This window comes from Augochlora pura, chromosome 4 (genome assembly GCF_028453695.1).
Source record: "Augochlora pura isolate Apur16 chromosome 4, APUR_v2.2.1, whole genome shotgun sequence".
In the NCBI taxonomy this organism is placed as follows: domain Eukaryota; kingdom Metazoa; phylum Arthropoda; class Insecta; order Hymenoptera; family Halictidae; genus Augochlora; species Augochlora pura.
The window spans coordinates 21,912,954-21,930,341 of NC_135775.1; the positions used below are offsets into that span (position 1 = coordinate 21,912,954).

The following is a 17,388-nucleotide window of genomic DNA, read 5'->3' on the forward strand; positions in this document are numbered from 1 at the left end:
CCTCGGCTATACTCATTTGCCGGAAAAATAGCAAATTCGCTTGTGGTTTTTCGGAATGAAAAATTTTCTTGGACCCCCGGAGAACCGCCAGTCGATGTATCGAAGATCGACGAACGACTTTCGAGACTACCGATGCGCATGCACCGGCCTTCCAGTCAATAAATGCGAGCCAACCGCAACCCTCATGCGCAAACACACCCTGAAACCGGGGCCCAGGGCTGGCACCAGTCACTCACTGCCCTGAGCCCGGGTTTGCGAATATAGGCCAACGACCGGGTGTTGTTGGCCAATTCTCCGCGAGTTTGGAAGTTCGACTAGGTTCGAGTAATATTTAAATTAGGGTAGAAACGATTTTTCGTTAAGGGTTGAACGTTGATTATAGTTGTTGAAGCGGTTAGAGATTAGGCAGTGGTTTTCGAGTTTGTTTTCGTGGGGGCTGATTGGGGGATGCTCGCACGGCCCTGGGGATGCGATGGGAGTGCGCGCACGAGCATCCGCAGGATATTTTATTTATGTTCTTTGCGATTTTTGTCGTGAGCCAGGCCGACGTTGAACTCCGCTCCGCGAAAATGTCTGCGTCCTGGAGAAAGATGGGAACCATGGCTCCTCCTAAGGGTGAGTTCTCCATTTTAATGCTGGAATTTGTGATTTTGAGCTTGATGGATTTTCTCGAAGAGTTTCGCAACTGTTTTGGGGGAAGTATTGGCAATTCTGGAATTTAAAATCGTTTTTCAAAGACTTAAATTATCGGCGTACTTACTTATTTTATCTTCTGTTATTTAAATTCAAAAGATTTAACAGCATCTATGAAACATTTTTATTTTATGACGAGGAATTTGTTTCGAAAATATGCTTTTTTTTTATTTTCGTCGAGATTTAATTATAGAAATTAATCTCCCCTTAATTCTGGCACCCTAGAATTCTCTGAGAACTGTGACTTCAAATTCAGCTACCCCTTCTGTTATTGATGACTTTTATATAATTCTGACATTACAATTACTTTATAAACATTCGAATCCTACATGATTGATTTACTAAACTCTGGAATTATAATACAATTAACAGATTATAGAAATGCTTTTAGGGATATTTGCATTGCGTGAATAATTTTTGCTGCGCAAATCAATGCTTTCTCTAGTATTCCCGGCAAGAATCATTTGAGCTTCAATATGTTCGAAAAATTTATGCCGCTTTGACAAAGCATTAAACAAGCGTAAAACAGATATTATTCCAACACATTTTACTTGTCTGACATTCTTGGAAGACCGAAGTTTCTAGCAACAAATTAATTATTCAATTACATTGTACGTCGGTAAAAGCGTGTATAACGAAATGATTCGGCTGCACGCCGTCTCCTTCAGATGACAGCACCGTATCAATTTAAGTTTCGAAGGTGTAGTTGATTTTTGAAAAGACGGTGAGTCGCAGTAAATGTGGAGAAAGAAAGGTATTGTAATGTTATCTTCTCTGTCAGAGATTAGATTAAAAAAATATAACGTCTTCTTTGTATTATATTCGAAGAATATTGTCGAAATAAACGTGACGTCACTCAGCAACGCCATTTTTATCATATGTCATTTACTGTTGTCGTGAAAGTGTGTTCGTCATCGACGCAGAGTTTGGAATACTTGTCATTATTTATAAATAAATCAGGTCCTTGTCTGCGTTCTCCGCGGATCTCTTATTTTCATGTGAGTACGTTCACCTTGTTCATTACGTTTAAAAAATAAACAGGAATGTACGCGCGAATCCGGTGAAAGCTGTTTCAGTTTCGCGGCAACCGAGAATATGTGTTTCAATGTTCTATGTTTGCTTAATAGTAATGACATTCTCTAATTAAACTCATTTCTGTCGATTGCAATCATATAATGACATGATGACAAGTAAATGTTTCATGACACCAATTCCATACTTTATACTTCCTCGTAAACTTTGAGGTTATGGGTGTGTACGGCAATTAACCATACAATCAAGTATAGATTCTATTAGTCACTAAATAAATATCTAGTTCGAAACAGTTTCTGTAGATTATTTTATAGAAAAGTTCATTTTAATAACAATTTTAATAACAATATGATGTATTTCTACTAAAATAATTTGGTATAAGATTGGACTTTGGATATCTGTATTGCACTTGAGACCACTTTTTGCTGGCAAAAAGTCAGTGCAAAGAAACAATGTAGGTGCATCATTTGTTTTTGTTAATTGACTGTAAAGAATTATTCAATTGTCCCATCATACAATGTAATTACCTTTGATAGTGGATTTGTATCTAATTTGAGTGATTTTTGTGATTACAGAGACATGGAAGGAAGCGGTAATTCACGAGAAGATGTGGGTGGGCCTAGAAACCCACAGCAGGCAGCTGCATCTAAGAAGCTGCAACAGACTCAGGCAACAGTCAATGAGGTTGTGGGGATCATGCAAGTAAATGTAGAAAAAGTACTGGAGAGAGATCAGAAGCTCTCTGAGCTGGAGAACCGTGCTGATGCTTTGCAACAGGGAGCAACACAGTTTGAACAGCAGGCTGGCAAACTGAAGAGGAAATATTGGTGGAAAAATCTCAAAATGATGATCATCATAGGGATTATCTGCGTGATCATTCTAATCATCATCATTGGTATGTATATGAACAATGAACTAATATATAATCTTACAGGTCAACTGGATTTTTATATTGTTTAATCTACAATAGCCCTTAATTTGCTATAGCATCTCTTGTGCCCAGTTCGTCATCGGAGCCTGACAAGAACTGATAGCATTATGTCAGTGGGAATACTTGGCTTGTTAATTTTTGTCATAGAGCGTCAATTTATTCTGACGATGTAAGTTACGGGCAAAAGAATTTTTTAATATATTACAATCTGCAGTCTTGTTCAAAGAAATTGCTGCATTAGCAAGTACATATCTACATCGATGTATACATATATATATATATATATTTTTGAGACTTAAACTTATTCAAACGCACATTTCAACTAACTGCAGTATTAATACGGGTGGCCTTACTCCATTTTTCTCTTTTATTTTTCGTAAAACTATAAACAGACAATACATTTCCTAATATTATCTTGTTAAAATGCTTATTGTACATTTATTAATGATATATAATATATAATACAACGTTTATACTTTTTCCCAAAAACTTTTGAGTCATTCAGACTCCTATTTAGCCTTGCTCCTCGTCCAGATTTCATTTTCCAATAACTTGTTTAATTTCTTTTCCAAAAAAAAAACATTTTCTTTAGGTGATATAATAGATTATGTTAATTAGAGTTAAGGTTTTATTATTAGAATTGTGTGTGCACTTTAATTTAATACGATACTATTGTTTTAAAATAAAAATTAAAAAGAATTGTCTTTTTTATCATTTCTTTCTTCTAATACTGCATGTTTACAAGTCTCAGTATAACAAATTCTCTTTTTACTAACATGCATGTAGTTAACGAATTTATTTATTATCCTTTCGATTGGACAATCATTTCTATTTTGTTTCAATGGATAGCAACGCGATCCTTCTTTCGAAAGACTATTTTCTTTGCAACATTGCTGTTAGATGTAATTATATAATGATGTGTTCTTTAATTATTGAAAACGTCGTAAGAGATGATTCACGATGTTACAAGTCGATGTTAGGAGACAGTTCCTAGAAAGAATAAGGAAAACGTAAGGTAGCACAAAATGCTAATAAAGTAACCGTTTGTAATATATTAAAAATAAATTTGTACGCGATAGTAATTCTCAAGAACAATGATGTTCCATTAGTAGCAGACAAGTAGGCTCTCAATTTTGACAAAAGAAAACAATAAGGCTTCTGTTTCGTTTCAAAGTCCACGCGATGCTTTGCTTAGAATCTTAGTGCTCATAAATATTCGTGTTCTGCGTCAACACCGGTCTCCGATCGTTTTTTTCTTCTTTCTAACAAAACGGAATCACGAGCTGTGATGACTTCAATGATACTCATTCTCCAAATAGAATAGTTGAAAACAGGTTCCATGAAAGTTGGGATTCCCTACGAAGGACACGGTAAGATGTATGTGAAAGGTACTTAATCAGAGGAAAAAGATTGTATGACGTAAGAACGCAAGAGAGAGAATGTTCTACCAAGAAAAAGCGAAGCAGGAAAAAAGTACATCCTGTTCCAAAAAATACCTATTCTACTTTTCTAAACGATACCCCTTCGTCCGCAATAATAAACCGAAAACAATGAATGGTCCTATTCAGGCTCAGGTTAAACCACGCTTTTGTCTCTATGGGAAAATGTCCTCGTCCGATTTCATGACCAAAAGATCTTCGAAATGTCCTCACAACGAAAACACATAATTATTCGTTATTAACCCTTTGCACTACGATCTATTTTCCAGAAACATTAAATAACGCTTTTAAGTCAGTAATAACTTTTTAAAAAATTTATTTTTATTGATAGAAGAACACAATTTTATCTCGGTTTAAAGAAATTGCGCCTATATTTCATAGATTATGATCAAAACCTTTATAACACGTGTGACACGTTGCTATACTGCAAGGTGTTAAAAAAGAGCCACAGATTAGGTAGTAATAATGGCTTGCGTCTTTGCGTCGATCGAGCCAGGACGGGCAATTTGTTCGCGATCCAAGTTCGAAGCCACGTGTGGCCGACCCGAAATGTCACGAGCGATACGAAATTAGTGTGTGGTCGAGGGCCAATTAGCTGATCGAGCGTTCTCTTTCTCGAGAATGGTTTCCTCGGAAACGTGGTGTACGGAAACGATCAAGGAACCGAACCACGACCAAGATCGTGGTACTCGAGATCAAGGAACTATCGGATAGATTTGCGAAACGATCTCAACATTATTTGGCAAAGGATTATTAACAGAAGTCGTCCGCGATAATGATGAAAGCTATCAATTTTCCGCCTCGATCAGCCGTTTTCACTTAACGTTGATCGTGCGGATTTACGATGGTTCTACGATCCGTAGAAATATTTGGCGAATCAACGGCCTCTAGACGTGCTCAGCGGGATAAACAATTTCGACGGAATCGAATTATGCAATTCCTGTTTCTACTTTCTGGCCTGCTTGCTCTTGGAGTTCGTTCAGTTTCTGGGAATCGGGATTTTTATGGTGCGGGGGTGGATAATGGTACGTCAGTTTACGATCTCCATTCCTTTTAGTCAAAGGGTCGACGAGTCTTCGTGCTATATTTCATATTTATATTGGTAAAGGATTAGAATTAATTAGATAATTAATAGTGTTATACATATTTTATATACTGATATAGTAATTTTCACAAAAATGACTAGTATACTAGGTTCACAATATACTTGAAATAAGAAACGCAAATGGATGTGCTAATCTAAGTTTAGACAAAACGATCCATTGTATGTTATGATTAGCTGGTGTATAAAATCGGGAACACCTGGAAAATTCAACTTTTATTAGGAAATAAAGTTGGATTCCATTCCTTTTAATGTGTTACGTTTGCAAAAACTTTCACACATCGTTTAGTATACTAGTCCTTCTAACATCAGCAAAAAATTTAACTCGTTTAGTCCAATTTTAAAATAGTTATTCTGTCGGAAAGGGTACCCACTCATGTTTGTCCACGACTTTCTATACGAAGATTCCTTGATTTCAAGTAATATAAACTTTCTGTACTCGCCCGAAAAATTTTGTCTATAGAGGGTCGCGTTATTTTCGTAAATTACTGCAGATTCACCCCAAGGACCATCGTCAACCGCAACGGCCTCTCCGCGATAGTCTTCGCGTTTAGTGCGTCGGAACAGGTGTATCGAAAACGAAGCGGCCGGTCGGATAGTCACGTGGCTGCGTAGATTTCCGATTTTCCTGTAAACCGAGGCAGAAATCTCAGCCGCTTCATTCATGCACCTATCAGTCGGCTGACGACCGTCCGACCGGACAGTCGCTCGTCTCGAGGCGCGTCTCAGTGTCAACGATACTGACAGTAGTAGCATATCTCAGGTCAGGCGACCCACGAGAGATCCTTTCTTTTTTTTCTCTCTCCTCCTCTCTCTCTGTCTCTTTCTCTCTCTCGATTTTGTCGTCATCGTTGATCGTCTATTTTATTACGAGGTAATTCCGTGATCGTCACGTTTAGAATCGACGCACAGTGAATCCGCAATAAATTGTGAAAGTCCGAGTCGTTAAACGAAAACCGATCGCGATCGCGTGCCGAACATAACGTCGTGGCCGAGGCATTAATCGCGCGAACTTCGACCCCTTTCGTTCCTTCGATTCCATCCAACACTTTTCTTTTATAATTCGTGATCGGACCGCTTGTGCGGTTATCAATCGATGACAGTGATCGGTAAAATGGTAGACAGTTTTGTCGAAGTTGTAGGGGATGATGGTTCGATCAAAGTTGGATCAAAATTAGGCTACAATTGTTAGATCAACATTCGTAGACCAAGTTCGTTAGATAACAATTCTTGCAGCAAATCTTTTCAGACCAATATTGTCGGATCACGATCGTCAGGCCGCAAGCAATCGTTGCTCCAAGGTAATTGAAAATTTTAAGAGCGACCTTCTGCCGGTTTGACGGTAAAGTTTCTTGTTTTCGCAAAAGTTTTCCGTTCGTCATAATAAATTTTGTCATAACGATCGTAGGAAACGATTTATGTACCACGGAAATATGTTCTCGGCCGCAGGAAAATAATGTCGGTTACTCTAGACCGTGAAATTGACATTTTGAAATACAATGTCGGCGGAGCATTGGCAATCCTCGATCGAACTATTGTTACGTCAAAGCACATCGACCGTCGTAAACAGAAACAGCTGAAACCACAAAAATAGCCACTTCGCGATACACAATAGAAAAATTCAGCTTAAAATTCATTCGGACGAAATCAAATTCAATTACACAGAGCGAATTAAAAGAAGCCCCGATCACGAAGAAAATCACTGGCTCAAGCGCGATTAACATTTAGGAACCACCGTCGCGAACACGATTCTGTGACAATTCGCCGAAGATAGCACCAAATTCGATCATCCTCTACCTTTCGATGGCAATCGTAATAATGACGGTGTCGGTGCGTCGTTTGCCAGAGATTGCAAATGAATAATTCGATTGCATACATAATTAATTTTTTCACTACTTGTCTCTATTGTGCATAATCCAGTTCTCTGGGGGAAAACGCTCTTACCGCAGTGGATGGAACCTGGCTTATCCGATCCATCGATACGGGAATTCGTTATCATCATTCAAACAGGTTTCACGTGTGAATACTGGAAATCTGATGCAATTTCTATGCAAGTCTACTATAGAAATCGGTGAGGACGTAATCTAGTTGTGTGCACAAATAAACCGTTCCAGTATACGAACATTCATAAGAAATCTTTTGTTTGCGAAGAATTTAAATATTGTTAAAAGCGAATAATGTCGATCATAAGAGGGTCATTGCCTGGGAAATCCAAAAATTGCGAACTGTTGTCGCAAGTGAGGCATAATGATAGGATAAACCATCGTTCGGAAAGTTCAGAAATCGCGAGCTACTGATAAGAACGAAGTCAACAATCGCGCGAAGGGTCCAAGTTCGTCCGATCGAAGGGGTCGTCTAGGTCTGAGCGCGGCACGAGCACCCACGGTCCCCTAATTTATTAACTTTCTTTGAAAATGATTCGCGCGACCGATGACTGCGCGACGGGGGCCAATTTTCGAGTAGGTGGTCGGTGGTGGGGGTTTGTTTTCCTTGCCGTTTGCGCGTTCGACAGCCGGTGAACGCGCTGCCGTCAGTTCGTCTCCGGAACCGGCGAAGCAGTCTTCGCCGAGAACTTTGAGTCTCTCTTCTCTTTCTTTCTCTCTTTTCTCTCTACGGACCAAAATGCCGGCGATCGGCGCCGTGTTATCGCGATCCCGTGGAAACCGGCCGGCCGGTTGGTCGAAGTTCGGCGATCAGTAAATTTTAAAATTACGTTTTTCCTTCCAGTGTCGCGCTCGCGTTTCGGGTTTTGTTGTGCGAGGCGACGACGACGGTGTCAGTGTGATCGAACGAAGGAGAGAGAGAGAGAGAGAGAGAGAGAGCAGCGTGCTTCTTATCTGGACTCGATGAATTATTGAGAAACGCTCTCTTCCATTCCGCTCGTTGATTTCCGTTTTGCCGGGCGCGCGTGCCGCAGGATAGTAAGGCAGACAAGGAATAAATGCGGCCGAACCGGAAGTTGAGTCGGGGCGGAAGAGGAAGAAGAGGCGGAAAGTGTGCTTTGACCAGAGATCAATAGGAGCTAGGATCATCCTGTCCTCGATCCTCGTCCTCTTTCTCCCTCTGCGCGCGAGTGTGTGTGGCTTTTTTCGGAGAGGTTTGTGTCAGCTGTTCTTCGATCGCCGAGATTTCCGCGCGAAATGGCGACGTCCAGCAGCGAGGATAGCCAGGACTACGGTCTGGGGTATCAGAACACTTTGGTGAGTACTTAGTTGTATCACGTTGTTTCACAGAATTTTTCTGGCGACGCTAATCCGCGATTCTTTTTACTTTGCAACGCAAGTTCGATGTTCGTTCAACATCGCAGAATTCGAGGTGCGTTCAACGAGAGAAGAAAGTGTTCGCACAATGTAGTCCAATCGTTTTGACTTCGATCGTTAAACACTGCCCTCGCGGTGACTATAAATGAGCGACCGCTCGTGCGAAATGATTTCCATTGTAACGATGCAATTCTTTCGAAACACGGTAAATTGTAACACTTTCGATGAATGTAATTTCAAACTCCACGTTCGCACCGAGAATTACGCGAGTACTTTGTTCTCGCGTTGTGTGCACGGTCCGACCAACGAGCGCCGATAACGTCGGCATAATTTGGTGCATTAATCTATCAACAAACGATAATGTTTATTAAGTCCGCAATATTCATAAGTTGCGTTCGTCCTTGCGAGGCGACGTGGTTATCGTTCACGGAGTTGAAGGCGAATGGGTTTGTTTGTATCGAGAGGACACGATGTAGAAGCTTTGTTTATGCGTGATGGGAAGCTGCTGTTACCGATAATTAAGGGTTCTTTAGAATACACACTAAGGTACGATTAATCAAGGAAACACGTGCGATAATTGAGTTAATCTTAACGCGGTTCGCAACAATTCTCGCGTGTTCGAACATATTATCCATGTTGAAGCAACCTTTGTTGTTCCGCAATGAAAGCCAAAAAATCAGGAAACTAACAACCATAGCCATATATAAAAAACACAAAATACACAAAAGTATTTTATGATTCCATCGGTCCTTAAAAAGGACCAAGCCATTTGTGATATGCAATTTATCTGAGAGACTGTTACTTTCCTCAAAATTTAACATTTTTTATTTGGTTTTATATATTTCAAACATAGCTGGTCACTAGAAGTTGAGCCACCTTCTAACCTTCATGGAATTCTTTCCATTTTATTGCAAGCTTCGCCAAGCCGAGGGACTTTTCGGGTTTATTACCTGCTACGATCAGTCGTCGAGCACGTAGATATTTCTCACTCGACACCCGAAGGTGGGAAACATACCTGCACCTAACCGTTAGTTTCGGCGGTCATTTTCCCAATCAGGACGATAGTTTTCCTTGCTCCGACTGAAAACTGTGCAATAAAATAGAAATATATAAATATCTTTCGGTTTCTGCTTAAATATGTATAAAATTGTAATAATTGCCTTGTGTTTATAATTACGCGTATCACTGTATTCTTCATTCATAACATCACTCAACTCTTTGATGTATGGTCTATTTTCCCGAGGAATCCAGTCTAAGCGTTAGCCTTCGCCTGCGAAGGGTTAAACGTGCGACGAGCATTCCTGACGGAGAGATTCGCGGAAGCTCGATCAATCGTCCGCTAAATCGCGCATCGATTATTCCTCCGTCGCATAATCGCGGCTCCCGTCGAGGCCGGAGCGGATGAGAGCGGATCCGAGCACGGCAAGGGTTGCAAACCTATTTTCATGTTTATTCTTGGCCGCGGCGGGCTGCTAGCCGCGAATAGTTCGGTTCGTGCCGCGATTTATGCGTCTCTGTCGTGTGTGCAAACATCGAGAAAGCCGGGAGACCACGTGGTCGCGCGCGAACCAGTCGCGAATCTCGCGCGCGTAGCGCTTTCGCCGCGTCGCGCGCCTTTTTTCGCGCGGATCTCGCGTAGCCGGGCAGGAGATCGAGAGGCATTCAGCCGCGGTTCGTCAGCTGATCGACGCGATGCGATGGGCACACACGATGATCGACCTTTGCGAATTTATCGGATTACAACCAGCCGACGCGACGCGTGTTTGTCTACGGATCCGACACGCTATGAATCACTCACGCAATACTCCAAACAGTCTCCTATATGCTCGTAACTTCCTGCGTCCTGCGACTGCACCAAATTACCCAGGACATTGACGAATCTCTTCTCGAACCTCGTTTACCTCCCGTGCTAATTAAATAGACTTTAATACGATCCATAAATCGTTCTGTGCCTTGTACTTTTGATTTGCTAGGAACTTAATGAGATACTTCTTCAACTCCATCTACTTTTCCTGTGCTCATTAGATAAACTACAAAACGGCACTGTAGAACGTTTCGTAGCTTGTACTTGATTTACCAAGAAATTGACGAATCTCTTATTAAATCACGTCTACTTCCTCAGTAATTAGACAAACTTTAGAACGTCGTTGGAGAACGATCTACGTTGTAGACTCTGATCTGTTACTTAATGATAAGGAGATTTTTATTCTCTCTTTTTAACTCTCGCTTGCTTCCTTCGTCGATTTGCCGGATGGCGACAGATACGCGACTTTTCCAGATGCAGCAAACGGTTTGCAACCGCTCTAAATAATTTCGGTTATCTCTTATCAGAGGTTCCTGTGTTTGCCTATGTACAATGTAGCGCTTAGAAATTCGTCGAAGGATTACGTCTTTCTAAGCAACTATGTATCTGTCTAGCTCCGAGTATGTCACTTTGTTCTTCACGTCGACCAGTTTCAAACTCGCAAGAAAGGTGAATGGTGACTTAGAGATAAATTATAGGATCGGAGAGATACAGTGCGCGTCTCGTCTTCGTCACGGTGAATCGCGGTAAACCTGGTCGAGTTTGGTCAATCCGAATCGAATAATTTGAAATAATAATAAAGTGACCGCAGACGATTGCTGAAAATTTTTAAAAATTGTCGCGAGGCAAAGACGAGAGAGTTCGAGCAAATGTTTGCGCGATGAACGTCCACGTTTGGCTCGGTTCGCAGCGACGATGATCGGTGTCGAAATCGGTAGCACGGCTCTCTCGACAGTCTCGCCGGAATATTGTTCCCCCGATGACTAACAATACGCTTGTTTAAGCCACCCTCGACGTGGTTTTGCAACTGCTGAATTATTTTCGCGTCTGCCAAGTTGCCGGAGATTTGCAGACAGCATTATATGCATACGTATGTAACGAACGCGAAGACAATGCGGCCTCGAGTAGACGCTGTGTGTCACTTTCGAAACGGCTTCCGCAGATATTTTCAGGGCAGGTTGCCATTTTTCGACTTCGTTGTTTCGTCTTGTTGCTCGTGTACGAGCAGACGCCTTGATACGCAATAATAGCTTCTACCAACATTCGAAACCGGCAGCACCGATCTGTTTCGCAATTTCCTAAATTCTATTCGCCGTGAACCCCACATTTTGTAAACTGTATTATTCGTTTGGATAAATCAGTTCCTCGTGTCACGATTTACCAAAGATCGCAGGACTTGGCTGGAGTTGTTCGTTTGCGAATCCTTCGATCTACCAAATTTCTGAAATCAGTCGTAGTTTTTCTTTGTTTTCGCGGCCGCCGCAACAGCGATTACGAAAAGCGGTCTATAAATCACGTTCGCCGACCCTAAACGCGAGTGGAACGCCGCGAATCCGTTAGCGACGGTAACTCATCGGTGCACGCGTTCCCACGCGCAGTTTCTTTGACCGGGTGAGAAGGTTTTCCCGCGTTTTACGGTTCATTCATCCCCGGTTGTAGTACGCATCTCGTACTACGGCCTATTGACGAGCCGCCGCGGCGGCCGCCGCATTATCAATGGGGCTACCTTTGCGCCGCGTTCCCCATGCATTGTACGCGAAACTTGAATCGCCTGCTGATGCGCTCGGTTCCACACTTTTGCAACAACCTGCCACCCCTTTCCCACCGTCGGTGGAATCCGTGAACCAGCAATTTCATTCTCATTCCGTTCCGTCGGCAAACCATCGCGAACGCATTCCACTATTCCGATGCAAGCTGATTTTAACTTCGATTAAGATTGTAGATCGTTCTACCATGCAATTATAAACTTCTTTGTATTGTTCTCCAACGGAAGAATTGCGATTTAATGCTCGAATCACGAGTCAGAAATAAAAATCTCGCATCAGGGGAATAGGAAAATATTTCTGTGAATTTTCGAGTCGCGAATCGAATGAAATTGTGAATAACGGGTGAATTGAATGTTCGAATGACGAGTCATAGATAAAAGCATAATAATCAGGGACGGATCAAAGTAATTCTGTATGAATGAATCGATTCTCTGCGTTGCGCATAAATGCATAGCGATTGTTTTCTTACGAGACCCACGTATTGTAAACCTTTTTGTGGTAATTTATTAATCTGATCCTGGAATGCAATCTATCTTTATCTGAGGTAAAAACGTTCCTTCGGTACAGTTTCGATTTTCCTGTTTTAATGTCTCGCAACGTGACACTTACCGAGATAACAAGGATCGCTAATTATTCATTCGATACTTTGATAGATTAGTTTTTGATTCGAATGAGGCTGGATCACTGTATCACCTGCACTCTTTCGAACAATGTTTCAAAAACATTAAATCTTCTTGAAATTCCGGCATTTGCTAGTTCAGAATATCTTGGAAATGATTCACGGTACGCGATCTTCTCGAAACAACATTGGACATTATCACACGTTCCACAATTAGTTGATTAATCTGCTATTGTCCCCGAAGTTATAACGTCAAATAAAAATCGCGTTTTACCGATGTTATATTTCTCGCGTTCGAAGTTTTCACGAATCCATGCTATTTCGAAAAATCCGCGGAGAACCAAGCATCATTCGTCGATGATGTCACCTCATTAGCGTCGATTAACGATCTCTCGTTTGAAGTTCCGCTCGATTCCTCGTGATCCCAGAGTTTTCCGGGGAACAAACGCGGCGTTCTTTTCCTTCGTTTTCCTTCCTGTCTCTCGCCGCATTTTATTTTCTCGCCCCGTGAAGAGTTAGGTAACGTAACGCGATCGAATATTAATGATGTAATCGCGAGCATCGTTTAGCTGATCGGTGCTCGGTTTCATCTAATCGGCACACCTCCATAAACATTTCATTCCTTCACCTTCAAGCCGTTCTCTATTTTCTTAATCGAACGCAAAACAATAAAAAAAGGATATTTAATAATTCCTGTAAATAATAAATTTCATTCGTTCTTTCTTCCTGGATTGAAAATTATCTCTTTCACGGAGATTCCAAGGAAGGCTAATCCCATTAGTCAAGGTTATATATCTGATTCATTCTTCTTGAAAATGAAGTTTGGCGACTTGAATTTAATAAGAACATCGATCAATTATTCATTATATTACATCAGAACCATTCATTTTGCAAATGAATTGCGTTCGAAGAAAAAAGATGCGAAAAAGTCCGAGGAAATCGTCGTCGACCGCGACGAGAGGATCTATCGAAAGAAAGATCGGTCTTCCTTTCTGTCGAAATGGAACCTTTTTCTCACAGCCATGGCAACAATCTCGACGTAACATTGATTCGAGGCGCAGCGCGGCCGCGTTGCAATTGCATAATGCGTATAAATATGCAAGCGGAATTGGCGGCATCGATTACGGCTCGCTCTAAACGTGTTATCGCGGCGATTAGCCGATTTCTAATTCGATTTCGAGGGCGAAATGAAATTCGTATTAATTGTACCATCGATCCGTTAATCGATTTGCCCGCGACTTTGTACGAAAATTAATTGACTCCTCTTCTCTACGTGCGCGCGCCCGACAAATATTTTTGTCGATCGTGCGCGCGCTTCACGGACAAGGTCCCGTGACAGAGAGCAAATACCATAAATCTTATCCTGTCTATCGTAACTTCGATGATAGTACCCGTTCCATTACGTTCGAATGCACGAATTAATCCCGCCGCGTTCTTTGTTCGCTAGGCTTATTTCTTATATTCCTTATCGGAGGGGGATATAAGTACCATTATTTTTATTGCAGCTAAACGCCACCCGAGGCGTATCGTAGAGAAATAATTAGATCGAGATAAGAGCTTTGTTACGTATAAATTCAGCTCGACGGGACGATTGCTCTTTCGAGACGTCAACGGGGTCTATTTTGCGCAAGATTGACCACTAAAACGGAAACTTGTTGCGTATGGATAGATTAATTACATTGTCGATTAGGATAAGAGCCCGATTAAGCATTATGTGGCTGGACGACTCGACTCGGCAGATAATTTCATACAATATTGCATAAGAAAATTATTATAGCGGTTTTACGTTAAGAGGCTTTATTAATTCTTTGCGCGGATGCATGAAATTTAATGGCCGAGGAAATCGTTGCCGATTTCGTCCAATGTTTATCTATCGGAAGATTAATCGTTTCGATTGGCCAAGAACATGGTTAAATAATTAACCATACGAGGAAAAGAAGTCATTCTATTGAGGATAAGTAAAATAATTAACAAGACGATACTTTTGTGGTTACAATAAATTAGCAGCATTCTAAATTTAGAAAAGAATTTTATTCTGCTTGTTTACCTTGTTGTTATACAATGTATTTCGTTTTAAGAACTTGTAATAAATGAATTAGACTGTTATCGATAGGGGAATTATGATCGCAGGGTCGTTTCTCTATGAAATGGAACGAAGTTTTTTTGGCGTGCTAGAGCCGAGTGATTTTCGTGAGATTGAACGGAGCAGCGAACTCACTCACGAAATGTACAAGTCTAATTATCGGCGTGCGATTAGTTCGACGGCTGTGTTCGTATGTAGAAACACGCGACCTTGGGAGTGTGAGCAACGACGATAACGGTTCCGATGGAAGATCGCCGTTTCCTATCGTCGTTTCGAAGCTCGTTCAGATGATTTTTCAGACGATCGTCGAGATTTAGGCCGATTCCGAAGCTCCGAAAAAAATTATTTCAAAACTGAATTATCCCAACCGGTTTACAGGCTCGAAATCGGTGAAAAGTTCTGCGAAAAGCATTTTTTAAATCTTTAGAATCTCAGATGAAAATAGGTTGAGAAAACGTAAGTTCTTTTTATTTCTTTTTGTGCAAGTAATAGCAAAATCAATCTAATATCTCAAAATTATTAATCTCTCTAACATTTCCAAATAGTGCAAGTCACTTAGTTCGGTTTTAAAGAAAGTTACACTGTTTTAAAAGGTCTGCCAATGCCTGTTTTGTCCAATGTATTTCGAACCCGTTTAAAATTGTCTTCTACGTGTCTATCTTCTAAATACGAGATGACAAGCTTGCCACTTTTAATGAATCGTCTCTTTTCCGTTTTCATGCTACATGGCACACCTTGTATGTGTAGTCTTCGCGCGTAGAAGTGGAACACAAATATTGACAGACTGTAATAACGAGCAGACGAGTATCGACTTCGCGATTAACCTAATCGCTCGAGCTTCCAGACCGTTTTCCCTGATAATTTTCCAATTATCTGGATAACAGGCTCGAAAACATTCGAAATTCGATTTTATAGCACGTTTTTTTAATCATTAGATCTTACTATCGACGGGACGTTCTAGCGACCTCGTTCCTTGATTATTATTCTATCAAAAGTCTGTCATCATTTTAATTTGCAATGAAAGTCCATTGATAATTAAATCTCGTATCGGAGACCTATTATAATTAAATTTGGTATGAGAGATCTATTGTAATTAATTCGCCAAAATCTATTACAACTTAAAAGTGTAGTAAAAATCCATTCATGTCAATTCAGCGATCTAATCGTTTCGATGGCTTAATTCATCGATTTCTTTTTCGAAACTGCCAGGTTCACTAGTTCCAGACAGTAATACTCACAACAACTATTATTTCACAGCGAGAGCATAATCATTTCCGGTGACGCAACGTCTGCGCGTCACTGCAGATATTAGAAAATTGAGTGGTCACTTTCATGGAAAAAGAATCGTGGAAAAATGAGATCAGGTGTGAATAACAAGTCAAATCCCCCCAGGGTTAACTGGTTACTGTGACAGAGCTAAAGATTGATTAATTCATCGAGAAAATTGACTCGTACGCGCGTTATTTCTCTTCGAACGAAGAGATTTTTTCCGAATCCGAAAATTCTTAGAATCGAACAACAATGTAAGATTATGCTTCCCAATACGTTCAATCGACGACTTAGATAATTCGGTGTCAGCTGAATGCACTCGGAATGCTCGCCGATTTTGGCTGGCTCTGATGGCTCATTTTCCAGGAAACTGATTCTAAGAGCTGACGGTCATCGTCATTCTACACCTGTGGCTCGGATTCAAGCACGATCCATACGATCTCGGTTTTCCGATCCATCCGAAAAATCCGAAAAAGGTCACGTAATAACTGTATAAATGTATCTGTATCTAATCCACGATATTAATAATACAAATTTATGCAGTGCGTTTTCGTTGCAGAGAACAGAACTTAGCAGAGTTTTGTTCGCAAAAATTTGAGTTCCCCGACGTTTAAATTGACAAATGGATCTCGACAAAAAAAAAGAAATGATAATGATATCGACGGCAAAAATTCATTGCACAATGCTCGTTGGAAATTGCAAAATTCATTCGCGATAACCATAATTTAGTAACGTTTCGTTTGCAGAAATGCGGAGATCTCGCAATGTTTCGGCTGACCAAATGGATCCGGCAAAAATTCGCATAATAATATTATCGATATCAGAGATTTGTTGAAAGCTGTCCGAGGACTAGAACGTTTGCTTTTGTATTCGCGGGTCACCGAGCGATTCGAGCAATTCGCGCGAACGATTCGCGAGGTGTAGAATGCACGCGGAAACGCAGGTTCGATCCTCGATTTTTCTGCGGCCGGATTAGCCGGTTTGCCTTGCACCTTCCACCGTGGCTCGCTCATCCACTTTGTTTCCACCTGTTCCCGTCGCACCGACATTTTCAGCCGCGACACTCTCCGTGCTTAGTTATCATTCTTACTTTTCTGCGTGCCGACCTAATCCGAGGATATTAGACCATGTAACGCGACACGTTGGATTCCTGGTCAATACATATTCGTCGCTCACCCATGCATTGGCAACCGAACGTGTAACTAATTGGAAAACTTTGATTTTCAAGATCTTTTGCATAAATTATTTTCTTGAAACTAAATTGATGCATGTAGTATTTAAATAACGTGTTCGGAGCGATTTCATAACGTTTCTGGAAGAACACAAATAAGTTACATGAATTATAGCAATCGAGTACACCTGGCTGTCAGTATGATTAATGTTGAATTAT

At 41.0% G+C, this 17,388-nt stretch overlaps 2 protein-coding genes across 8 annotated transcripts in view; both read left to right on the top strand.

Annotated features, from left to right (window-relative positions):
• The first annotated feature begins 470 nt into the window (after nucleotides 1-470).
• On the top strand, nucleotides 471-3,349 carry Syb (Vesicle-associated membrane protein synaptobrevin). 4 transcript variants are annotated; one of them, XM_078179707.1, is made up of 3 exons: nucleotides 471-615; nucleotides 2,301-2,620; nucleotides 2,713-3,349. In XM_078179707.1, exons 2-3 carry the CDS (start codon nucleotides 2,305-2,307, stop codon nucleotides 2,754-2,756), a joined length of 360 nt encoding a protein of 119 aa, XP_078035833.1. In that variant the 5' UTR covers nucleotides 471-615; nucleotides 2,301-2,304; the 3' UTR covers nucleotides 2,757-3,349. The 4 variants fall into 4 exon arrangements, with proteins under 4 accessions (XP_078035833.1, XP_078035832.1, XP_078035834.1 ...); XM_078179706.1 differs by lacking the exon at nucleotides 471-615 and adding an exon at nucleotides 1,342-1,447; XM_078179708.1 differs by lacking the exon at nucleotides 471-615 and adding an exon at nucleotides 1,497-1,695.
• Nucleotides 3,350-5,860: 2,511 nt separating this feature from the next.
• Clc-a (chloride channel protein 2) overlaps nucleotides 5,861-17,388 on the top strand; it is a 43,887-nt gene continuing 32,359 nt past the window's right edge. Inside the window, exons 1-2 of one of the 4 annotated variants that reach the window (XM_078177932.1) lie at nucleotides 5,861-5,960; nucleotides 8,115-8,397. In XM_078177932.1, the coding sequence (XP_078034058.1) occupies nucleotides 8,338-8,397 (60 nt within the window). In that variant the 5' untranslated portion in view covers nucleotides 5,861-5,960; nucleotides 8,115-8,337. Of the gene's footprint in view, nucleotides 8,398-17,388 lie in introns of all 4 variants that reach the window. The other 3 variants (XM_078177930.1, XM_078177931.1, XM_078177929.1) reach the window with 3 other exon arrangements.